Source organism: Hypanus sabinus, chromosome 5 (genome assembly GCF_030144855.1).
Source record: "Hypanus sabinus isolate sHypSab1 chromosome 5, sHypSab1.hap1, whole genome shotgun sequence".
In the NCBI taxonomy this organism is placed as follows: domain Eukaryota; kingdom Metazoa; phylum Chordata; class Chondrichthyes; order Myliobatiformes; family Dasyatidae; genus Hypanus; species Hypanus sabinus.
The window spans coordinates 97,950,918-97,977,534 of NC_082710.1; the positions used below are offsets into that span (position 1 = coordinate 97,950,918).

Genomic DNA, 26,617 nt, shown 5'->3' on the forward strand with positions numbered 1-26,617 from the left:
CATTTGCCTCAATCTCTTTATGAAGCTGAGGATTTTTTTTTGCGGGTTAATCTCGAAGCATGGGACATAGTTTCAGAACAAGTGATGTCCATTTGAGGTGGAGATCAGGAGGAAATTTCCTATCTTTCATGAATATTTAGATCTATCTGCTTCAGAAAACCATGGAGGCTAAATCATTGAATATATTCAGGGTGAAATGCATCCATTTTGGGTATCAGGTGTTCAAGGCCTATGGGAAACTAGCTGGAAAATGAATTTTAGGACAATGTCAGATTAGCTACCATCTTATTTAATGGCAGAGGAATCTCAAAAACAACTGTGACGTTCTAATGCTGCATTTCTTGTGCTCCTATTATTTAAATTCAGTGACACCTTTGGCTGAAGGTAAGACTTCAAAACCATGTTTTTCTTCCATTGAAGTCTGTCAGAACCATTCTAGTGGCAGGGCCTCTGTACAATGCTGCCTCCAGACATTATTACTGTCCAGACCTCAATTATCTGACTTCCATACCCAAGGTGTGACTTCCACTTCCAAGGTATGTGTGGTGGCCATAGCTAATAATTGCAGTGGACAAATCCAGCAAGATAGATGCATTTGGATAATCCATGAGATATGAAGTGCATACGTGAAGGAGTAGGCCATTCATTTCCTCAAACTATGCCTAGTTTAGCTAGATTTTGTTCCTTTGTGACAATATATTGATCTGTCTTGGTTATTTATCCCTTTCAAACATATCCAAAACCAAAATCAATTAACCTCATTTTGAATTATGTAAATAAAAGTTGATTCACTCCTTAACACAGTAGAATGCTGGTGCCTTGCTTTAGGAAATTAAAATTAGTTATCTCTGCCACCTAGAGGCTATTAAAATATTACAGTTTTTCAAAAGCATTCCACAAACAAACAAGGTTTTCTTACTCTTAATTTATTGATATAGAAAACACCTAATTCATAAAATACGTGTTCTTATTTTGAAGGTTATTTACTACTATTCAAAGTAAGTGTTTTGAAACAGAGCTCTTTCTCTGTTTGACATTTCTTAATTTCAATTAAAATGATATCAAATCAAAATTTCTGTTGTTTTATTTAAATACCTCAGGCCAAGTTTTATTGTGTAATATTTGTCAACATCTTCCAAAATCTAGTAGACTGTAAAGCTTATTGCAGTAAAGCTTATTTTGAGTTAATCAGTGTCCTTTAGTGAAGGGAACACGCTGCCTCTAGTGGACTACTCTCACTGGTTCCTTTATGATGGTAATTGCATGCTATCATCAAATTATATTCAGAGCCCAAGTGCTCTTTTTTTGTTTAATTCAACACTTCCTATTCTCATGATTGCCAAATTTGTGTTTTTCTTGAATAGAAATTCAGAAAGGCATTTCTAAATTAAAATTAAGGTCTGATCCTAGAATGAAACATCCCAAGCTGAAGAAATACATTAATTAGAAATGTATTCTCCGAGAGATCAAAGTGAATTTGATTACTGAGCAGTTGAAAAGAACTGATTACATTTTTTAGAACTTATATTGGCTATCCTGCTGACTCCAGTCTACAAAGTAAATTAAATATATCAAAAAGTTCTTGAGACAAATTTCCTTTTATCAATATTGTTTGTCTCTATATTCTATATTGTAACAATGTCTTAAAATTAAAATATGCATAAACACTCCCAGTTCTCAGTTCTGTCAGATCATTCATGATCAATGTTAACAAAAATCATCATCCCTGCAAACTCCCTCCCCTTATACACCTCGATATATCCCACCTTTGAACCCTCATCCCATGTCAAATTCAAATCACAATCAAATTGAATTATCATTCAGCCATACATGAATACAGTTGAACAAAACAATGTTCCTCTGGGAACGAGGCACAAAACAAACACTGCACATTCAAGATGGTGAGCACACATATGGTCACGCAATATATGTATTTAGCCCAAAAGACTGAGTGACATGCCCCACAAACTGATGGTGTCAGTTCCCAGCAATTCACAGATGAACGCATGCACGCAAGCCATCTTGTCATTCCACCGATTGGACACTTGGAAGAGCACCGATGGGAGAGGCCAACCCCCAACTGAGCATGGACGTCATGCTACACTGCCTCCAGCATCTCCTGGACTGCAGCAGCAAGCAAGCCCACGGATTGAGGCTCAGTCCCCACTACAGCCAAGACTCTACCTCCACTGCTCCCACGGGTTATGCAGTGAGCTGGGTAATCTTACAAGAAAGCATTATTTGCCATTTGCCGTGCAGAAATAGAACCAAACCAGACAAAATTAGTGATTACACTCCAATGCAAGTTTCTACCAAACTATTTCAAATAATTATTTTGACATAACTATTTCTTCTACATGATTTGTAGTTTTCAAGCTTCGCAAAAGCCCCACATGAATCAAAATACCACAGGCTGTGCAATTTAGACGGAGGATGAGGAAGCTATTCATTTCTCCTTGGAGCACAGGAAGTTTAAAGAAGATTTGATGTAGATGCTGATGTGTCTGACAGGATAAACAGAAGGAAACTCTTCTGATTGCAGAAAGCTCAAGACTCTGTTGACCCTAGGTTAACACTTTTCCACAGATACAATCAGTGTTGAGAAAAAATGTCTTATATAGGAAGCAGTAATGGTCTGGAACATTACTAATTGGAGCGTTTAAAACTGAATTGGGTGGGCACTGATGAAAAATACTTTACAACACAACAAGGAGAGAAAAGAAGATGGAGTTGATAGAATTCTTCTTAAGCAGACCCTTGAGATCAAGATGGATTTGCTCTACAATGGATTTGTGGATTCTGATTCATGAAACTAGTGTGGGACAGGATGTGGTTAACATGGAGGCAAGCATAGGTATAGCTCCTTCCATTTCTGATGCAAGGCCTTTGAGTGCTCTGAATATATGACTGCAATATTCTTAATACTATCCCATTGTTCTTCTTCCACGTCCACTTAGCCTAAGGTCCCAAGAAGTTGTTAAGGATATTGCATTTATTCAGTTTGAGCAAAGCTCATATTACTTTCTTAGCCAGAGCTCAGGTTAGAGTGGCCTCAAGCATTCACATGTCTTAGCTTTCACAATGTAGCTGTTGGAAAGTGAACGGGCCTCTCTTGTGCAGCAAGCAATATTGACGTTGGTTTACTCCTCCTTCAGGTGAGTTTGGAGGATTTTGGAACCAAGCACCAAAATCTGTACCAATACCAATGTAATAACAAAGTTGGACTTGAACAAGCCCTGCCCACCAAATACTTGTAAGCTTTTAACAGCCTGCAAAGTCCCACCTCAGTCTTCAGGTTGTAAACACTATTGAGGCATTTCAATGAACAAAATTTGTAAATTAAAATTGTAAAATATTAAAACAAAAACATTAAAAATATATATAAAACAAAGCACAAAAATCAACACATTTGTAAACAAGAGATTCTTCAGCTGCTGGAAATCTTGAACAACACACAAAATGCTGGAGGAACTCAGCAAATCATGCAGAATCAAAGGAGGGGAATAAACATTTGATATTTTGGGCTGACATCTTTCATCAGGACTGGAAAGGAAGTGAGCAAAAGCCAGAATAATGGGGAGGGGAAGGGTAGAGTATTAGCTGATAGGTGATGACTGAGACCAGGGTAGGGGGAAGATGGTTAGTTGAGGGAGAATGACATGCTGGATATGGAGCTTGTGAGGTAAGGACGAAGGGAATCCTATCCCTGTTGTTGCAGGAGGATGTGGTGACAGCCAATTTTTGGGAAATGGAGGTGATACGAGTGAGAGTTGTTGTTTGGATTCAGAAAGGTAGAGGTCAGTCCACAGTCTTCAACAGCACCACCCTTGTCTGCAAGTTTGTTGATGCAGTTGCGATCACCTATCATCAGTCCCACTTTCACCTTCTTACTTGACTTCCTTCCCAGTCCAGTCTCATCCTAAAACATTACTGCTTATTCTTCCCCATAGAAGCTGGCTGACTTGTTGAGTTCCTCCAGCATTCTGAGAGCAACTCAGCAGCACAATTCACTTATTATTTCATCCCTGTAGCTTCCTCTCTGTAGGAATGGACTTGTAGAGCCCTTGGCAAATCGAGCTTGACTCAGGGTTTGAAAGCAGATTCCCCAGTGTAAGTGTTGGGGAACCTCCGCAGAATCCTGCTGTACCATGGGACATGCCCCCCCCCCCCCAAAACTTGACTGGTAATTTCTCTCTTTGGGACTTCCTACCTTAAAGTGGAAATCACAAAATTTATTGGCATGTACAGTATATTGAGAAATCATCAGTAGAAACTAAGTGGGACTGTTTGATGTACAGAACACAATTTTGGCTAACAAGCTTATCCTCAGGAATCAACAAAAATATAGCATTTGTAAATTATCATACACAGGGTCACAATAGCTGGAAAAAGGCCCTCGATACCAATGAGAAACCACCCATTTTACAGACACATCAGAAGGAGAATATGAATCAGAATCAGGTTTATTATCACTGATGTATGTTGTGAAATTTGTTGTTTTGCAGCAGCAGTACATTGCAATGCATAAAATATACTGTACAGTAAGAAAAATATATACATATGCAGTACATATATGCATGCATACACATATACTGTACATACATACAAATATATACATTACTCTGCTGAAGTCTTTGGCACATGTAAAAAAGTTCTGTAAAGTGAAGACTTACAAAATAATAAAATGAAATCTTTCTAAATCTCAAAAATATTATTACAAGGAATAGTAAAGAGTAAAAAACTAAATCAAATCATTATTTAGTGTTACCACCTTTGCTTTTAAAACTGCAGCAATTCTCTTCAGTACACTATGTGCAGTTTTATGAGAATATCAGCTGGTAGGTTGTTCCAAGCATCTTGGAGAATATGCCAGACATTTTATATATATATATATAGGTACCTCTTGTACCAGATAAAATGGCCATTGAGTGTATGTTCATGGTCTGCTGCTGTAGATCATCCACTTCAAGGTTTGAAATTTAGAGATGTTCTTCTACATACCTCTGTTGTAATGCAAGCTTATTTAAGTTACTGTTGCCTCCAGTTTGAACCAGTCTGACCATTCCTCTGATCTCTTTCATTAACAAAATATTTCACCCACAGAACTGCTCATCTCTGGATTTTGTTTTGTTTTCACACTATTCTCTGCAAACCGTAGGCTGTTGTGTGTGAAAATTCCAGAAGACCAGCACTTTCTCAGATATTGGAACGACCCTGTCTGGCACCAACAATCATTCCATGGTCAAATTCACATAGATCACACTTCTTCCCCATTCTGAAGTTTGGTCAAAATAACAACTGAACCTCTTGATCATGAGTACATTGAGTTACTGCCACATGAGTGGCTGCTTAGATCTTTGCATTATAGAGCAGGTATACAGGTGTACCTAATAAAGTGGCAAAAAGAAAGCAAAAATAGTGAGGTAGTATTCATGCCTTCATTAACTGTTCAGAAGTCTGATGGCAGAGGGGAAGAAGCTGTTCTTAAAGTGTTGTGTGTGTGTCTTCAGGCTTTTGAATCTCTTTCCTGATGGTTGTAACGAGAAGAGGGCAATTCTGCTTAATGGAGGTCCTTAATGATGGACATGGCCTTCCTGAGCAGAAGTCAGCATTGAACCTGGGTCACTGTGGCTGTGAGACAGCAGTACTACTAGCTGTGGATCTGCGCGAGTAACTATACTTCAGGCTTTACAAGAAAAAATACCATTTAAATAATGTACAACTTGTGGAAAGTAACATCTTAAAAGAAGGTAGAATAAAAGCACTTAAACCTTCCTCTGTACCAGCTGACTATTAGCTTCAGAGTGGATTTTCTATTGACCAGGGTCCATCATTAGATCACTTGCAAAACTATTTGAAGGGTTCCATTAAAGAGTGTTAAGTAAAATTCTGATGCTTTAAATGATTAAAAAGTGTTCTGGTGTAAAAGGAAGACTAAAAAGAAAATAATAGAAATAAGTGGCAGGTCAAATATATTCCATTATGAAAGACATAAACACAGTCTACCAGAGCATTTGTATCTATTGTAGCGACATAAAATACAAGTTTCAGAAAAAAGTGAGAGAAAAGGTGAGAAGAAATGTCAGCCTTGGGAAACTTGAAGAAAATACACATTTCACTGAGATGAACATTTTATTTGGAGCCCTGAAAACTCAGTGAGGCAAGAGATTATTGAACACCTTCAACGGAAAATGATCAGAATCGGAATCATAATTCATGAAATTTGTTGTTTAGTGCCAGCAGTACAGAGGAAACATAAAAAAAATTACTATAGAACGTAGAACCACAGTACAGGTCCTTCAGCCCACAATGTTGTGCCGACCAATGCAAACATACTCCATGATCAACCTAACCCTTCCCTCCTACACTGCCCGTAAGTCCTTCATTTTTCTTACATCCAAATGCCTACCTATGAGTCTCCTAAATGTCCCTGTTGTATTACTTCTACCACACAGGGCAGTGCATTCCAGGCAACTACCACTCTGTGCAAAATATATATGCCTCTAACACCTTAGCTCCTCGTGTTATGAGGCAAGCAGAACTGAACACAATATTCCAAGTGCGGTCGAGTCAGAGTGTTATACCTTGTGGCTCTTGAACTCAGTCCCCTGACTAATACGGGTCAACGCCTCATACATCTTCTCAGTCACTTGCATACCAGCTTTTGACTTGAACCCATAGACCTTACCTTTCCTCCTCACTGCTAAGAATCCTGGTATCAACCATCTATTCTGCATTCATGTTCAGTCTTCCAACATGTATCAGTTCACACTTATTTGGATTGAACAATGATGCCAAGCAGACAATCTCTGAAGAGTATTGACTATGGCTGGGGTCACCCATCTGGTAAAGACACTGCCCAGAAGAAGTCAATGGTAAACCACTTCTGTAGAAGAATTTGCCGAGAATAATCATGGTCATGGAATCAGGATGGCACAGGTCGTACGACACGACACATGATGATGATGATACCTTCCTCAAAAGATATCCCAATGACTCACAAATCTGAATCCCTGGCCCCTGTACCAATTCCTCAGCTACACATTTATCTACCGTAACTTCCTATTCTTACCTCACCGGTGCGTGGCACAGGCAACAATCCAGAGATTTCTATCCTTGAGCTCTTGCTTTTTAGCTTCCTTCCTACTTCTCTACATTAACTCTTCAGAACTTCATTCCTTTTCCTAACAATGTCATTGGCACCAATGTGCACCATGACTTCAGGCTGCTCAGCCTCCTCATTAATTACTCACTGAATTGATGGCTTTTTGATGACATGAAGATAGCTGGAGGGGCAGGTTGTGATGAAGAAATTGAGGCTGCAGAATGACAGATTAGGAGAATGGTCAAAGAAATGGCAGGTGGAATACAGTGTTGGGAAGTGTATGATCATATATTTTGACAGAAGAAATAAAGAGAAGTCTGTTTTCTAAATGGAGAGAAAATTTTAAAAATAACCTGAGTTCAGTGGGACTTGGATCCTTGTGCAGAATTCCCTAAAGGTTAACTTGCAGGTAGAGTCTGTGGTGAGGAAGGCAAATGTGAAGTTAGCATTTAGTTCAAGAAGACTAGAATATAAAAGCAGGGATGTAATGTTCAAGCTTTATAAGGCACTGGTGAGGCCTCACTTGGAGTACTGTGAGCGGTTTTGGTCCCCTTAGAAAGGATGAGCTGACGCTGGAGAAGTTCAAAGGAGGTTTACAAAAATAATACTTGGATTAAACGGTTTGTCATATGAACAGCGTTTGTTGGTCCTGGGCCTGTATTCACTAGAATTCAGAAGAATGAGTGGTGACCCAATTGAAACATATCAAATGTTGAAAGGCCTCGATAAAATGGATGTGGAGGGGGTATTTCCTAATGGTGGGACAGCGTAGGACCAGAGGACATAGTTAGAATAGAGGGGCATCCTTTTAGAATGGAGATGAGGAGGAATTTCTTTAGCCAGAGAGTGGTGAATCTGTGGAATTCATTGCCACAGGCATCTGTGGTGGTCAAGTTGTTACGTATATTTCAGGCAGAGATTGTTAGTTTCATGATTAGTCAGGTGTTAAAGGGAAATGGGGAGAAGGTAGGAGATTGGGGCTGAGAGGGAGAATGGAATAGCAATGATGAAATAGCAGAGCACACTCGATGGGCCGATTGGCCTAATTCTGCTTCTATATATTATGGTCTTTTAAAGAATTCTGAGGATTCACAGAAGTCACAAAACAAATAAATAATACAAAGTAGGAATCAGTAATTTCAATAATATTCATTTGAATGGAAGACACTGAACAAGAAAAATAGCAGAAGTTCAAAGCTTCATGTGGTTAACCAGAGTAGGTTATAACTCTTCCTTACATGGTTGTGTGAGCTTCTGCCTCTTTCTACAATGGAGATTGCGATCAATCATGCCCTTGCAAATTGAGAACTCCTATAGATATTGTGCAAAGTTGCACTTTGAAAAGGAGCAAAGGCCCTATTTGTTTCATCTGTTGCAAAAAATACCTGGATGTTTGCTTGCATTATCTTTCAGATGGTTGTTACCTACATCTGAAATAGTATTGAGCAGAATTAATCCTGGCAAGATTATTTGTTTACTGTTTCTTGTGCAACAGTTTGCCTGTGGTGCCGCAAGTATATTACCAAGGTGTCCCCAAAGATAAATTTCAGATTTATCAGATCAGAAAAAGTATCAGGTTTAATATCACTGGCATATGTCAAGAAACTTGTTATGTAGCAGCAACACATTGCAGCACATAATAATTAGAACTAAATTATAAAAAGAAGTATATACAGTATATAAAAAATAAAATTAATTAAGTATTGCAATAATTGTGAGGTAGTGTTCATGGGTTCATTGGTGTCGGAGGGAAAGAAGCTGTTCTTGAGACACTAAGTGTGTGTCTTCAGGCTCCTCTACCTGTTTCTTGATGTAGCAATGGGAAGATGGCATGTCCTGGGTGACGGGAGTCCTTAATAATGGATGCCACCTTTTCTGAGGCATTGCACCTTTTGAAGGTGTCCTCAACTCTAGGGAGGCTAGTACCCATGGTGAGGTGGTTCAGTTTACAACTGACTGCAGCTTTTTTTCCTCTCTGTTTTTTATGTAGTTCAGTCTAGTTTTTATACAGTGTCATGTAACACCATGGTCCTGAAAAACGTCTCATTTTTACTGTGTACTGTACATAGCAGTTATGGTCAAAATGACAATAAAAGTGACTTGATTTGACTTCTCTGACGCTATGCAGCAGTCCCTACATACCAGATGATACAACCATTTAAAAGCGCTCTCCACGGAACGTCTGTAGAAATTTGAGAGTGTCTCTGGTGACATACCAATTCTCCTCAAACTCCAAATAAAATATAGCCACTGTCATCCCTTCTCTGCATCAATATGCTGGGCCCAGGATAGATCTTCAGAGATACTGAAACCCTAGATCTTGAAACTGGTCACCCTTCACTAGTTCATGAAAACAACTTGAAAACAAAAGGGAAATAATGTATTTCCTGAAGATTAGATATAATAGCAAAATGCACTGAAAACATTTTGCATGTCAGTCTGCATCTATGGAGGGAAAGTCATAAAGGAGGTAAAAAACATCTCTAAAGGTTGTCAATTGATACAGTCTTCAGAACATATTCACTCATTTATTTTATCAGGGGCACCTTTCAAGTCCTCTAACAGCAGATCCCATTTCATTGTCTCTTCACTCAACCCTGGAACAGCTGGACAGTGAAGGTGTGTATGTCAGGATGCTCTTCATTTACATTCAATACAATCATCCCCTCAAAACTTATCAATAAGCTTCAAGACTTTGACTTCAATACATCCTGTGCAACTGAATCCACAATTTACTCACTTGCAGATCACAGCCAATTTGGTTAGGCAACATCATCCCCACAATCTCCTTCAGCACAGGTGCACCACAAGGCTCACTTTATACTTATGACTGTGGGGCTAAGCACACCTCCAATGCCATACTTCAGGTTGCTGATGACACCACTGTTGTAGACTGTATCAAATGTGACAACAAATCAGCATATAGGAGGGCGATTGAAAATCAGCTGGGTGGTGCCACAACAACAACCTCACACTTAACGCCAACAAGACCAAGGAGCCGGTTATTGATTACAGGAGGAGAAAACTGGAGGCCCATAATCCAGTCCTGATTGGAGGTGGTCAACAGCTTTAAATTCCTTAGAGTTATCCTTTCAGGGAATCTGTCTTGGGTCCAGCACATAAATGCCATTACAAAGAAAGCAAGGCATTGCCTCTCCTTCCTTAGAAGTTTGCGAAGATACAGTATCTCATCAAATATTTTGACAAACTTCTATGGATGTGTGGTGGAGTGTATGTCAACTGGATGTATCATGGCCTGGTATGGAAACATTAATACCCTTGAACAAAAAAGCCGACAATAAATAGTGGATACAGCCTGATCCATCGCAGGTAAAACCCTCCCCATCACCGAGTGCTGATAAAGGAATGCAGCATCCATCATCAGAGACCGTCATCATTCAGGCTATGCTCTCTTCTCACTGCTGCCATCAGGAAGAAGGTGTGGGAGCCTCAGGACCCACATAACCAGGTTCAGGAACACTTATTACCCCTCAACTGTCAAGCTCTTGAACCAGACAGATAATTTCACTCAGCCCAACACTGAGCAGTTCCCACAACCTATGGATTCGCTTTCAAGGACTCCTCATCTCATGTTCTCAAAATTTATTGCTAATTTATTTGTTATTATTTTGCTTTTTTTTCTTATCTCTTTGTATTTATTGTGAATTCCCATATGTAAATGAACCCCAGGTAACCAATATGCACTTTGATAATAAGTTTACTTGGAATATTTTGAACTTTTTTTGAAGTTCCAGCATTCATAAGAATTCTACTGTTTCAATAAGTTCCAGATAGATCATCCAGTGCTTTTTTTAGGCATTGCTACTTTGACACAAGGAGCTGCAGATGGACACACTCTCATTCCACTTGACCCACACCTATACTTCCAGTATTTCAATGAGGTTTCAATAATTTTATTGGAATGATGCTCATACAACTAATAGACATCATTCACATTCATTTTCAGTTGTTCAGCTGAAAACCCCTTGTCAGAATTGTAAACAAAGTACACTGCAGATGCTGTGGTCAAATCAACACGTACAAACACACTGGAGGAACTCAGCAGGTCGGGCAGCATCAATTGAAATGAGCAGTCAACGGATGCTGCCCGACCTGCTGAGTTCCTCCAGCGTGTTTGTACGTGTCCCTTGTCAGAATTGTCCTTTGCCTGAACTGTTTGTTCCAATTTGCTTCTAAAGATGAATCCTAGGTTGGTTGTCCTTTGAATTCCAAAACCCCACCAAAATGTAACTAAATGCCAGCCAGTTTTTGTTTCCCATTTCTAAAAACAGAGCTTCACCCTGAACTATTTCCATAGTTCAGCTTCTTAACCTGTTGAATTTTTCCTGTATATTCTGTTTTTATTTTAGATTTTCAGCATCTGCTGTTTCTCTTGTTGGGTTTCAAGCCAGATTTTCTTCGTTGTTGATCTTTATTCATTAACTAAACATTATGGTCATAACGTATTTACTATGATAACTCCCATCAGAACTCCTGCTCCAGTTTTGTAATTATTCAGGGCCAGGAAATGATCAACCCTGGGTCAAAAATTATCCCTACTCCAGATAGTAAGATCTTTTTAGCTTTCTACATCGTATGTTTTTTTGAATAGCAAGCATGTTCCCAGGGGACTAAGAATGCATAGACTCATAATATGTTTTAAAAAGATTAAGCTATACAATATTTCAAAGGTAAAGACAGGCAATTGAATTGTTAAGCTTGAAACATTTAGAAAATTGGTACTGCTAGACATTTAAAGTGATATTTTACTAATTAGATATAGCGTAGCGGTTAGCGCAATGCTATTACAGCTTGGAGTGTTCCAGAGTTTGGAGTTTAATTCTGGCACTATTCTGTAAGGAGTCTCCTATGTCCTCCCCATGGAATGCGTGGGTTTTCCTTGGCTGCTCTGATTTTCTCCCATTGTCCAAAGACGTACCAGTTATTAGGTTAACTGGTCATTGTAAATTGTCCCGTGATTAAGTTTGGGTTAATCAGGTTTGTTTGGGGTTGCTAGGGCAGCATGGCTCAAAGGGCCAGAAGGGCCTACTTGCTGCTGAAAGAAATAAATTATATGATCAGCATGCTCATGGAAAAACAGTCCAGTATTTCTGTGTAATTAAGAATTTCTCAAACTGTTAAAAATATCCATTTTATTGACATAGAATACCTGGTGCCTGCAGAAATCGTACTAATATTTCAGCCCAGGTGAATGCACTTTCCATAGCTACATTAGCAGTAGATCCTCTTATAAGTGCCTCAGTTATCTTAGAAAAAATCAGTGTGCTCCACTCACATATTATAAGAGTTATTAAAAGAATATTTCAGCTGAGAAGTGCTTCATATTTTTTTTCAGTAGGAAACCATTAACTGATTGTATACTCTGGAAAGATGTTTTAGAATATAGAACACACCAATCCCTGCTGGATTAATAATATCTATTTCCACATCTGTGGTTGACATAAGGTAACCATGTATGACATCTGCTACCCATCCTTAACTATCTGGTCCCTTTGTGGGTAGAATAAAGGCTAGCATCATGGAAGGAGCTTTTTGTCCAAAGGGCGTTTTTTCCCCTCAATTATACTGCTGAAACATAAAAGGAGAAGTAACATCCCCACAGATTACCTATCAACGAAGTATTAGAAACACAGTTATTCATTGCTGTTCTCGGAGGTATTCTCCATCCCTGGAGCTGAAGGGCACTTTGAAGAGTTATATAATTAAGAGGCAACCACTTGGTCTGATAGTCTCCCAAAACATTGCTATTTCAGTACTTGTTCACAGTTGGGAGAAAGTTTCACATCCATCCTGACAGTGCTGCTTATGAAGCAAGAAAATACAACTCAGCAAACTTTGTAATGTGCCTTCTCCATTTTTTTTGGTTATTTTCGGTATTTTTAATCTGCAAGGTGCTAAACAAAACATGTTCCTACAAATGTTTACAGAAGGTAAAATGCTGTTAGCAAATATATACCATTTTAGCGACCTATTACTATTGGAGTTTGTTTTATTTCATAAATTGTTTGTGCACTTGAAACTAATTTGGCTTTGAACTGGTATTGTGCAGGGGTGTTATGTTGGTTTTGACCTTGCCCATGCTGTTGGGAATGTCGAACTGCATCTACATGACTGGAACGTGGACTTTGCCTGCTGGTGTAATTACAAGGTAAAACTGTATCCACTGTGTAGCTTCATTAATTGTAATTGTTGGTTGTTTTTATATCTATTCATTTTGAAGCAAATTTCATGACTTACTTGTGTTTTGAGTTTCATAAATGTGAAAACCTGTGAAGTCAATATGAAAATAAACAAATTACCTTTTATTAATATGTTGCAGTATTTGAATTCTGGTGCTGGAACTTTAGCAGGAGCATATATACATGAAAAACATAAATCTACCATAAAGCCAATGTAAGTATCATGTGTCGGAAACCCAACTAAATTTAATCAATAGAATTTTTTGTCTTATAATTGGTGGCAAATGTTAATTAAGGATGGCATTTAAAATAATTTTGCCATAACCTCAAGAAAAATATTAGTGAAAGCTTAAAGAGTTACATACTACACATAAATAACATAATTCAAAAAAATTAATTTAACATTTATTGTATTAAATATGGTTTTTCATTTGTCTTATTAGCCATTTCCCATGGGGCTTCTGGATACCCTCTTGTTAAACAAGCCAATTAAATATGTAATCTTTACTAGCTACGTTTTGCTGTTTTGTCCCCATGAAAGGATATATAATATATAATTAGTAACAATGGACTACTTCCATCAGTTCTCAGAATATTACATTGCTTCTTGCTTTTCACCATTTCACTCCTTTCAGCCTCGTGAATATGTAAATCAGCATCCTTCTTCCTCTCCATTCAGGGCCCCAAACAGTCCTTCCAGCAGAGGTAACAGTTCAGCTGTGAATCTGCTGGGGTCGTCTTCTGTGCCTGCTGCTCTCAATGTGGCTGATTCTACGTTGGGGAGACCCGTTGTAAATTGGGGGCTCGCTTCGTTGAGCACATCTGCACCATCCGCCACAAGCAGAACTTCCCAGCGGCCAAACATTTTAATTCCCATTCTCATTCCTGTTCGACGTCGCAATCCACGGCCTCCTCTTGTGCCAAGATGAGGGCATCATCAGAGTGATCGAGCAACAACCCATATTCTGTCTGGGTCATTTCCAACTCGATGGTATAAATATCAATTTCTCCTTCCAGTGAAAAAATTTCCCCTTCCACCTACTCTATTCCCCACTCTGACCTTTCACTTCTCTAGTTTCCTCGGCTCTCCTCTTCCTTCACTTTCTCCTCCCCTCTCGTCATCTTTTTATTCAGGCATCTTCCCCCTTCCTTCTCAGTCCAGAAAAAAGGTCCTGGCTTGAAAAGTCAACTGTTTACTCTTCTCCATAGATACTGCCTGACCTGTTAAGTTCCTCCAGCATTTTGTGTGTGTCACTTTTCTGAAGAAGTGTTGCTTTCCTGCTGTTACAATGAACTTATTAGGTAGCATGTTTTGTGGCCTGACTGGCTGTAATTGGCCAGTTGACTGAATTCAAGTTTCCATTGAAATGATTTATAGAGTTTTGAAGGTAATTTTGCCTTTGCTGAAAAACTAGTAGGTGCAGACCACTCCCAGTTACACATGATTTAAAGAAAACAGAAAATTGAGCAGGTCTATAAAGGGTAGTCAATCCCTTACTACCAATTTTCAGCCTGAAGCAGAGCTGAGATTCCAGCAACTCAATGGTTAGGTTCCACCAGAGCAGTTATATAATTTCTGCACATTGCAGTTAAGATAATGAATTGTAAGTAAGTGCCTCATGAAATTACCTGAATGATGCCTTCAAGTGTCCTTGGCGACATGCCCTGTGAACCATTTGAAATGTACTCTCAATGTGGATCTTAAACTTAAAAGATACCCTCGTAAAAAGGAGTGGGAAAACATCTTAATAGATGGGAGTAGGAGTGTTATTGAATGGAGCTAGATTGGATAGTATATGTAAAAGGGGGACATGGATGATGAATGCATGAGATTCTGCAGATGCTGGAAATCCACACATAATGCCGGAGGCACTCCGTCGATCAGGCAGCATATATGGAGTTGAATAAACAGTCGACATTTCAGGCTGAGCTCTTGATCAAAGGGTCTTGGTCCAAAACGTTGTCTGTTTATTTCTCTCCATAGATGCAGTCTGGCCTGCTGAGATTCTACACCATTTTGAATGTGCCTATATGGATGATGAAGGGCACTTATTTGAAATGCATTAAGCATAATATTGGCAGTGCAGGGAAGTCATAGAGTATTCTCATTACTATTGTTTCAGCATCCAGCAGAGCATACTACAGACCACCTCACTTCATTAAAAGGAGGACCTTTTACTTCAGTTCTTCAGTACGGAATGTTATTTGCTTACTTTTATAGTTTGCACAATTTTTTTTCTGTGCATTGGGAGCTTGACTTTTTTTTAATGTTTTTTTTAATATGTGCTATATGTGCCTTGTGCTGTGTGTGACTGTTGGTACTGTGTTTTGCACCTTGTCCCCAGAGTAACAGTGTTCCACTTGGCTGTATTCATGGGGATTCATGTATGGTTGAATGACATTAAACTTGAACTTGGAACTCAGCAAGGAAATAGAGTACTCCATAGAAGATAGAAGAATCAAAAGATTTCAGAAGATAAATTGCTGTCATTGTTGAAAATAGTGACAAGAAGGAGTAAAATCTTGTATTGCAGAGTGCAGATTTCCCTGTACGAATATGGTCAAGGGCAGTAGGGGTCAACAGAACCATAGAACATTACAGCATAGAAACAGGCCTTTTGGCCCTTCTTGGCTGTGCTGAACCATTGTTCTGCCTAGTCCCACTGACCTGCACCTGGACCATATCCCACCATACACCTCTCATCCATGTACCTGTCCAAGGTTTTCTCAAATGTTAAAAGTGAGCCTGCATTTACCACTTCATCTGGCAGCTCATTCCACACTCCAACCACTTTCTGTGTGAAGAAGCCCCCCCTAATGTTCCCATTAAGCTTATCCCCCTTCACCCTTAACCCATGTCCTTTGGTTTTTTCCTCCCCTAGCCTCAGTGGAAAAAGCCTGCTTGCATTCACTCTATCTATACCCATCATAATTTTATACAACTCTATCAAATCTCCCCTCAATCTTCTACGTTCCAGGGAATAAAATCCTAACCTATTCAACCTTTCTCTGTAACTCAGCTTCTCAAGTCCCGGCAACATCTTGTAAACCTTCTCTGCACTCTTTCAACCTTATTAATATCCTTCCTGTAATTAGGTGATGAAAACGGCACACAATACTCCAAATTCAGCCTCACCAATGCCTTATACAACCTCACCATAACATTCCAACTCTTCCACTCAGTACTTTGATTTATAAAGGTCAATGTACCAAAAGCTCTCTTTACGACCTTATCTACCTGTGGCGCCACTTTTAGGGAATTTTGTATCTGTATTCCCAGATCCCTCTGTTCTACAATACTCCTCAGTGCCCTACCATTTACCTTGTATGTTCTACCTTTGTTTGTCCTTCCAAAGTGCATTACCTCACACTTGTCTATATTAAACTCCATCTGCCGTTTTTCAGCCCATTTTTCCAGCTGGTCCAAATCCCTCTGCAAGCTTTGAAAACCTCCCTCACTGTCCACTACACCTTCAATCTTTGTATCATCAGCAAATTTGCTGATCCAATTTACCACATTATCATCCAGATCATTGATATAGATGACAAATAACAATGGACCCAGCACTGATCCCTGTGGCACACCACTAGTCACAGGCCTCCACTCAGAGAAGCAATCCTCCACTACCATTCTCCGGCTGCTCCCATTGAGCCAATGTCTAATCCAATTTACTACCTCACCATGTATGCCTAGCAACTGAATCTTCCTAACTAACCTCTCATGCGGAACTTTGTCAAACGCCTTACTGAAGTCCATGTAGACAACATCCACTGCCTTCCCTTCATCCACTTTCCTGGTAACCTCCTCGAAAAACTCTAATAGATTTGTTAAACATGACCTACCACGCACAAAGCCATGTTGACTCTTCCAAATAAGTCCCTGTCTATTAAAATACTTGTAGATCCTATCTCTTAGTATTCCTTCCAATAATTTACCTACTACCAACGTCAAACTTACCAGCCTGTAATTTCCCGGATTACTTTCAGAGCCTTTTTTAAACAACGGAACAACATGAGCTATTCTCCAATCCTCTGGCACCTTACCCGTAGATACTAACATTTTAAGTATATCTGCCAGGGCCCCTGCAATTTCTACACTAGTCTCCTTCAAGGTCCAAGGGAATACTCTGTCAGGTCCAGGGGATTTATCTACTCTGATTTGCCTCAAGATAGCAAGCACCTCCTCTTCTTTAATCTGTATAGGTTCCATGACCTCACTACTTGTTTGCCATATTTCCATAGACTCCATGCCAGTTTCCTTAGTAAATACAGATGCAAAAAAAACCATTTAAGATCTCCCCCCTTTCTTTTGGTTCCATACAGAGCCAACCACTCTGATCTTCAGGAGGACCAATTTTATCCCTTACTATTCTTTTCCTCTTAATATATCTGTAGAAACTCTTTGGATTATCCTTCACCTTGACTGCCAAAGCTACCTCCTGTCTTCTTTTAGCTCTCTTGATTTCTTTCTTAAGTTTTTTTTTGCACTTTTTATACCCCTCAAGCACCTTATTTGCTCCCTGTTTCCTATACATGTCATCCATCTCTTTCTTCTTCTTTACCAGAGTTCCAATATCCCTTGAGAACTAAGGTTCCTTATTCTTATTCAATTTGCCTTTAATCCTGACAGGAACATACAAACTCTGCTCTCTCAAAAATTTCTCCTTTGAAGGCCTCCCACTTACCAATCACACCCTTGCCAGAGAATAACTTGTCCCAACCCATGCTTTTTTAGATCCTTTCTCATTTCTTCAAATTTGGCCTTTTTCCAGTTTAGAACCTCAACCCGAGGACCAGATCTATCCTTATCCGTGATCAAGTTGAACCAATCTACAAGTTAGTGAAAGGATCTTTCGATACCAAGTCTCACCTGCTGCATTCACTTCACATATTTCTCATGGTATCAACCTTCAATTCACAACATGGTTAAAACCATGGGTAGCATAGTGGTTAGCAAATCACTTTACAGTACAGGTAACCCAGTTTCAACGTCTACCACTGCCTGTAAGAAGTTTGTATTTTATCCCCCGTGATTGTGTGGGTTTCCTCTGGGTGCTCAGGTTTCCTTCCGCAGTCCAACGATTTACCAGTTAGTAGGTTAACTTGGTCATTTTAAATTGTCCCATGATTATGCTAAGATTAAATCAAGGGATTGCTGGGTGGTGTGACTCGAAGGGCCTATTCCACGCTGTATCTCAATAAAGTAAAAAAAATAAAAGATTCATAGCCACCATAGCTAGGCATTTGCCACTAATGCAGGGTCAGAAGGACATCTCACCTCTTCCATGCAGTGGCAACTTTCAATCATGATAAGCTCATTGTGTAACCATCTGGTGTTACACACCAGCACCCATTCTCCTTCAGGGCTAGCTGAAGCCCAAATGGCCACAATAGCAGGTAAACCCCCAGGAATGGGTGCGATTGATCATATTAACCTGCACTGCTAAATGTGGCTGGACATAGGCTTGAGTTAATCACACATCTTCCTCTGTACATTTTGCTATCCACTTTAATCCTATTGTATCTCACCTTTACAACACACTTTGTTTCATACTTCAAGATGTTGTTCGATTTTCAGATGGCATCTTTAGAGTAGCCTAATGAAGTAGTGGTTGGAGATGCATCTCTACCAAAGGAGGAGTAAGGTACTCCTTCCCTCCACTCACCTGCAGGTACCCCTTGGGCAAGGTGCTTAGGCCGCTCATCTCTTCCCTCAAGAGCCTTGCGTGAAGCCATCGGACCAGGTGGTAGATGGTGGTAAGAGCAACTGGTGCATATCACATGCCCTAGTTATGTGACAACTGACACCAGATAGACAATCTCTGAAGAGTATTGATAATGGCTGAGTTCACCCATCTTGGAAAGACACTGCCCAGAAGGAGGCAATGGCAAACCACTTCTGTAGAAAAACTTGTGAAGGTTAATCATGGTCATAGGCTGTGATCCCCCATGTCATACAACACGGTACATAATGATGATGATGATGATGATGAATGAATGAATGCTCAGTCAAACAGTGGTAAGTCTGCAACTGGGAAAGACAATGGTATTCTCATCACTAATACTGTAGTCGGTTTTTATAGGTGTTGGACATGTTCTCTTGAAATAACAAAGAACTGGAACCTAGCACAGGTTGTTGTAGAAGAGTGAGAAGATGGAAAATTTAACACAAAAGTGCACTGCAGATGCTGTGGTTAAATCAAGACGTACAAAAAAGCTGGATGAACTTAGCAGGTCGGGCAACATCCATTGAAAGAAGCAGTCAACATTTCAGGTTGAAACCCTTCGTCAGGACTAAAGAAGGAGGGGGCAGGGGCCCTATAAAGAAGGTGGGGAGAGGGTGGAAAACCAATCAGAGGAAAGATCAAGGGGTGAGGGTTAGGCAGGAGAGGTGAAGACGGAATCTAAGGGGAAAGCACTATGGGTAGTAGAAGAAAACAGAGTCATGAGAGGTGATAGGCAGCTAGAAGAGGAGACAGTAGAGGTGGGATGGGGGAAGAGAGAGAGGGGAATTACCGGAAGTTGGAGAATTCGATGTTCATACCAAGGGGCTGGAGACTACCCAGAAGGTATATGAGATGTTGTTCCTCCAACCGAAGTTTGGCCTCATCATGGCAGTAGAAGAGGCCATGTATGGACATGTCCAAATGGGAATGAGAGGGAGAGTTGAAGTGAATGGCAACCGGGAGATCCTGTCTGTCTGGAAAATGTAACAATTCCAGCTCAAGTGGTTACATTGCTGGGCAGGTTAAGATGGGATCTGTACATGATGAGTCTACAAAGAGCAGAAGTGATCTGAAATCAGTGGAAGGGGTTGGAATTGTGAAGGCACCCATTTCCAAGAGGAAGAGTGCACATAGAAATTCTGCCACAAATAGCTCAGAGGAACTTTCTCATGTGGTGGCCTCCAGCAGACCGAATGATAGGTACACACAATTCAAAGTATTCTGCTAGATTTTTGGGATTGAGAGGGATAATAAATTAACCATGATTGAATAGCAGAGCAGACTCACTGGGCCAAATGGCCTAAATCTGTTCCTATGATCAATTCATATCCCATATCAGGGGGTCTGGGAGATCCAGCATTAACACAGCATAGGGTTTTGACTCCACTGTGAAGTTCATACTTCCAGGCACAGAATTCCTGGGCAACTGCATTAATACCACCCACACATGCAATAATCATGCCTCATCTAATGGCCAGTGATCCATATTTCATTGTAGCATTATCAGAAAACATCCCAGTAGATATATCATTTTAATTATTGATCCTTTTGGATTACAGCTAAACATCAATGGTAGCCAGTCAGCATCATACCCACAGAAATTATGGCTTATGCCCATAATCACATATTAATAAGATTGCCGTTCGATGAATAATGCACTGAGGGGTTGGTATTTCAAGCCAATGAAATGTACAATCTGTCAGCAATAACAAGTTCCTCATGAGAAATCAACTGATATTCATTTTAAGCTTTGCATTAATTGACCGTTTCAAGTTCTACAGTGGGGCACAAGAGATAAACTATCAGCAGTAGATGCACAGCATTTTACTCATTTCGCAACAACTTCAAAGTTCAAAGTAAATTTATTATCAAAGTACATATATGTCACCATATACAATCCTGAAATTTGTTTCCTTGTGGGCAAACACACTTAAATCCAAGAAACACAATAGAAGCAATGAAAGACTGCACCCAACAGGACGGACAAACAACTAATCTGCAAAGGACAACAAACTGAGCAAATACATAAGAAAAAATATAGAGAACATGAGATAAAGAGTCCTTGAAAATGAGTCCATAGGTTGTGGCAGTTGAAACTAATCCTGTACAAGCAATCACTTTTCACTAATCCTTATTCAACAATTCAAGGAGCTTTTATTCACATACAAGTCAGGATTCTCTGAGAGAACTGCCAGCATACAGCAAAAGATTCATCTCAATTTGTTGCCTCTCTTATATTTCTCTATCACTCGCACAGATGGGGACATAATAAAATTGAACAAACAGCAAATAAGCTTCATAAGGTGGTAATCAGTTTGATATTTACTTGGAATCAGTTCTGATTCCCTCATTATAGGAAGGATGTGGAAGCTTTAGAGAGGTTACAGCAGAGATTTACCAGGACGCTGCCTGGATCAGAAAGCATGTCTAATGAAGAAGGTTTGGGCGAGCTAAGGCTATTGGCTTTGAAGTAAAAGGGGAAGAGAGGTGATGTGATACAGTTATATAAGATAATAAGAAACACTGATAGAGTGACAGCCAGCGCCTTTATTCTAAGGTTGAAATGGTTAATATAAGAAGGTATAATTGTAAGGTGATGAGAGGAAAGTATAGGGAGGATGTCAGAGGTGGGTCTTTTGTATGTAGAGTAGTGGGTGTGGAATGTAATGCCAGGTGTGGTGGTAGAGACCGATACATTAGGGTCATTAAAGAAACTCTAAGACAGGCACACCAATGAAGGAAAAATGGAGGGCTTTGTGGAAGGGAAGTACGTAGGTTAAAAGGTTCTTACAACATTGTGCACCAAAGAGCCTGCTCTTCCATGTTCAATGTTCTATATTGAAGGTCATACTCAACTATTGATAAATTGGTTATTTGTTATGACATGTACTAAGTCATAGTGGAAAACATATTCATATAGCAACACACACAACACGCTGGAGGAACTCAGCAGGTCGGGCAGCATCCGTGGAAATGGACAGTCAACGTTTCAGGCCAAGACCCTTCATCAGGACTGAAAAGGAAGGGGGCAGGGGCCCTATAAAGAAGGTGGGGGGAGGGTGGGAAGGAGAAAGCTGGTAGGTACCAGGTGAAAAACCAGTAAGGGGAAAAGATCAGACAGACAGACAGACAGACATACTTTATTGATCCTGAGGGAAATTGGGTTTCATTACAGTTGCAACAACCAAGAATAGTGAAGAAATGAAGCAACATAAAACAATAAATAATTAAATAATAATCAGTTAATCATGGCAAGTGGAAATAAGTCCAGGACCAACCTATTGGCTCAGGGTATCTGACACTCCGAGAGAGGAGTTGTAAAGTTTGATGGCCACAGGTAGGAATGACTTCCTATGATGCTCAGTGTTACATCTCAGTGTGATGAGTCCCTGGCTGAATGTACTCCTGTGCCTAACCAGTACATTATGGAGTGGATGGGATTCATTTTTCAAGATGGTATGCAACTTGGACAGCATCCTCTTTTCAGACACCACCATCAGAGAGTCCAGTTCCACCCCCACAACATCACTGGCCTAACGAGTGAGTTTGTTGATTCTGTTGGTGTCTGCTACCCTCAGCCTGCTGCCCCAGCACACAACAGCAAACATGATAGCACTGGCCACCACAGACTCATAGAACATCCACAGCATCATCCGGCAGATGTTATAGGACCTCAGTCTCCTCAGGAAATAGCGACGGCTCTGACCCTTTTTGTAGACAGCCTCAGTGTTCTTTGACCAGTCCAGTTTATTGTCTATTCGTATCCCCAGGTATTTGTAATCCTCCACCATGTCCACACTGACCCCTTGGATAGAAGTAGGGGTCACCCTTGCCTTAGCCCTCCTCAGGTCCACCACCAGCTCCTTAGTCTTTTTCACATTAAGCTGCAGATGATTCTGCTCACACCATGTGACAAAGTTTCCCACCATAGCCTTGTACTCAGCCTCATCCCCCTTGCTGATGCATCCAACTATGGCAGATCGTAGGATGAGGGAGGGGATAGGCAGGAAAGGTAAAGAAGGAATGTAAGGGGAAAGCACAATGGGTAGTAGAAGGAGGTGGAACCATGAGGGAGGTGATAGGTAGCTGGAGGAGGAGGTAGAGTGAAACTGCGATTGGGGAAGGGAGGGGGAGGGAATTACTGGAAGCTGGAGAATTCAACGTTCATACCAAGGGGTTGGAGACTACCCAGACGGTATATGAGGCTTTGCTCCTCCAACTTGAGTTTGGCCTGATCATGGATGTAGAGGAGGCCATGTATAGACACATCCAAATGGGAATGTGAAGCAGAGTTGAAGTGGGTGGCAACTGGGAGATCCTGTCTGTTGTGGTGGACGGAGCGAAGGTGCTCGACAAAGCGGTCCACCAATCTGCGTTGGGTCTCGCTAATGTAGAGGAGGCTGCTGTCTGAGAGGATGTAGTGGCAGGGAAGTAGTGTCCTCCTAATGGAAACTTCAAAATCCTGCACCTGCAGAGGCTAGTGATCTCTCAGGAAACCAGATAGGCAATGGCATGGTGATCTGTGGATCCATGAACTCTTTGGTCTTGAAACCTGGAGCAGAGAAGGCTGAAGACCCCAAATCGCAGGTGTTAGTTTGCTAATGTATTTTTCCTGCTTTGGAGTCATCTCTTTTCAGCATCTAAACAGAGTACTCTGCCTACAAAGATATTTGCAAGGGGTGGGGTGATGAGTAGAGAGATTTTGGAGGTGAGTGGGCCATGTTGTCATTTAGAAAACAGAGAGACAAGTTCCTGTGCGCTGCATCTACAGAAGAGCAGCGTGCACTCAGGTGCGTGTGGCAGAGCTGTCTATGTATGGCCGCATCCCTCTGTTCACGCTGAACAGCTAGCTGCTTACATGCAACTTACTCTTGCTCATCAGCAATCACAAGCTGCTCTTGGATTGACCATGGAGACTGGCAGTCTGCTCATTAGTACCATTCCACTGCTCAGTGTGAATAATAACTGCTCATCAGTACCATGTCTCTGCACAGTGAGGACATTGAGCTGCTTCTGGTGTTCCCGAAAAAGCCCAAACCGCTCATGTGCAGTGGAGAGTGGACCTCCAGCTGGGTAGGCATTGAAGCAGAAAGACTTCATCTGCCTCCATTGCAGCAATTTCCTGAACCAGTGGCACTGAGCATCAGAAGGACATGTATCACCAGAATCATGGACCTGGCATTCAACCAGGTAGCACGACAATGTCAAAGTCATCTTTTTGAGCTGTTAGATCAGTCTCATCTTGGAAACCTCCCAACCCTCAGCAATAATCTGATTCCTCTGAAAATGAATGTAAGTGTGAGAACTTCCTTTTGGTGGTACCCTAACACTGGCTTCCCTATACTAAAGTCTGACCTGAAATACTGGCAATTCCTTCCTTCTACAGATGCTGCTCAACTTCCCCAGTTCTTCCAGCAGATAATTATTCACTCTACACTGCAGTCTCTTGCATCTGTCTTTATTTATTTATTGAGATACAGCACAGAAAAGATCCTTACAGTCCTTTGAGTCACGCCGGCTAGCAACCACCAATTTAATCATAGCCTAATCATGATCAATTAACCTACATCTTTGGCCTGTGGGAAGAAACCGGAGCACCTGGAGGAAATCCACGTGGTCACAGGGAGATCATATAAGCTCCCTACAAACAACACTGGGGATTAAACCCAGGTCACTGGTACCATGAAGCGTTGTGCTAACCACTGCGCTACCATGCTGCCTCCTATGCTAATTGTCTGGTAAATGTCCCTGTGACTTTTGTCTCTGACCTATTCCTCTCACAAATCTCTCTCAGAGTTGTGAAGTCAGGAGCAAAAACAGGCAATGGTCATCATCGCCTTTTCTCCTTTGACCCCTTCACTCTTCGTCTTACCTTTTGTCGCCGCTGCTCTGTTTTCTCAGGTTCGGGAGGGATGTGAGGGAAACAATTATCTGTCTGTACAGCAGGGACAGAACAGAAAATAATTGCATTTCAGCTATAGCCATTTTTTAAAAAAATATCGAGATACTCCCATGAAAATCAGAGTGCCTAGTATCAGTCTAGTCAAAGGGAAAGGTGTATTCATAATGAAACAATTTTTGTCAGCAGACCCAGCAGATATGTACAGCCAGTGTTCATGAGGTGGGATGGCCACGAACAGGCTATTTGCTGATAGGGAGCAGAAGGATATTATGCCCACATTCTTTCAGACGCAGAATTCATGAGGCCTGACTGTGGTGCCAGTCGTTACCCTCTGTGCTGTCTTAATCTAAATGGAAATGATGATTAATTTTAAATTTTCTTGCATTTGGAGAGGGAAGTATGCATTAGATGATAATGCTAAAAATGATGTAGGAAAGGGTAGATTTTTTTGTGTGTAGTTGGAAGAATTTGCCTGTCTATGTTTATATGTCTTTATGAAATCAGATTTTTTTTACAGTGGTTGAGATTCCTCTTGACATATCTTGTGAAATTATTGTATTACTCATCATATTCCCCCATTGTCAGTGGATTTTCACATCTGGAGGAGATAACCCAAGCCACCTTCTGCAATAATATTCTACTCATATCCTGCCTTACTGTGAGCATCTCCACCACGCCATAAGACCTCACTTATGCCACGACCTTCGCTAGCCAGGTCATATAAATCACAGCAAGTGTTTGAGCTCCCACCTTCTCCTCTGCAACTTGTCTCTTCTTTAGAAGATAATGTATGTTGTTGTGGTCTGTCTACTATGGGAAATAAACCTTTTAAGGATGATGTCCTCTCCAATTGCTGTACAGCAAATTAAAAGCATTTATTTTCAACTGAGTATGGACCCATCAAGCAGCACGTACTTTTGCACATCTTTCTTGGTGAAAACTTCCATTATGCTACTTAAACAATGTGTGTGTGCACTTTTTACAGACCTCTATGGGTATCTATGCTAAACTCGGTAACAGTTTAGTGTACCAGAAGTAGATGAAGCCAATGTCTAGGTATGGTTGTTTAATATCAGTTTGAAATGATAACCAATGTTTCCTTTGACAGCCTCTCTGAATATATCTCACAGCACTTGACAAAAATATTCTTTTAAAATTTAGTTACTATTTTATAAAGTACAACAATCCAAACTTTGCAGATTTCACAGATAACAATGAAGGGCCTGATTTATTTTGAGCAATTGGTTGAATAATAGTCCCCAAAGCATGGATTAGCTTTGTAAATTGCTTATTTTTCAGGTTACTTGGTTGGTGGAGCCATAACTTTAAATCCAGATTTCAGATGGACAACAGTAAGGAACATATTCTGAACTTTATTATTTGTATTTAGTGAGGTTGGAAATAAAAATGTTAGCAGTACATACTGTGTTTCTCTCATACTTTGATTTTGAATATGGATAGAATATAGAATCCCAATGAACGTATCATTACTCTCATGGAAGCCATTTTTGAGAACCCATAATATTTTGTCTTTTAAACTGAGTTTTCTTCACTGTTACATATGTTGAAATTTTAAATATGTAATTTATTTTTCTTTTCACTATTTAGAAGCTACTTAAGCTTATCCTTTTCAGTGAATTACTTTAATTTTGCCCAAATTAAATCCAATTTTTGCTGAATTCTC

General features: G+C 40.3%; 1 protein-coding gene across 1 annotated transcript in view; it reads left to right on the forward strand.

Annotated features, from left to right (window-relative positions):
• kynu (kynureninase) overlaps positions 1–26,617 on the forward strand; it is a 236,497-nt gene that overhangs the window by 175,165 nt on the left and 34,715 nt on the right. Inside the window, exons 8-10 of the mRNA XM_059970252.1 lie at positions 13,176–13,274; positions 13,446–13,519; positions 26,233–26,285. Coding sequence (XP_059826235.1) covers positions 13,176–13,274; positions 13,446–13,519; positions 26,233–26,285 — 226 coding nt within the window. The remainder of the gene's footprint in view (positions 1–13,175; positions 13,275–13,445; positions 13,520–26,232; positions 26,286–26,617) is intronic.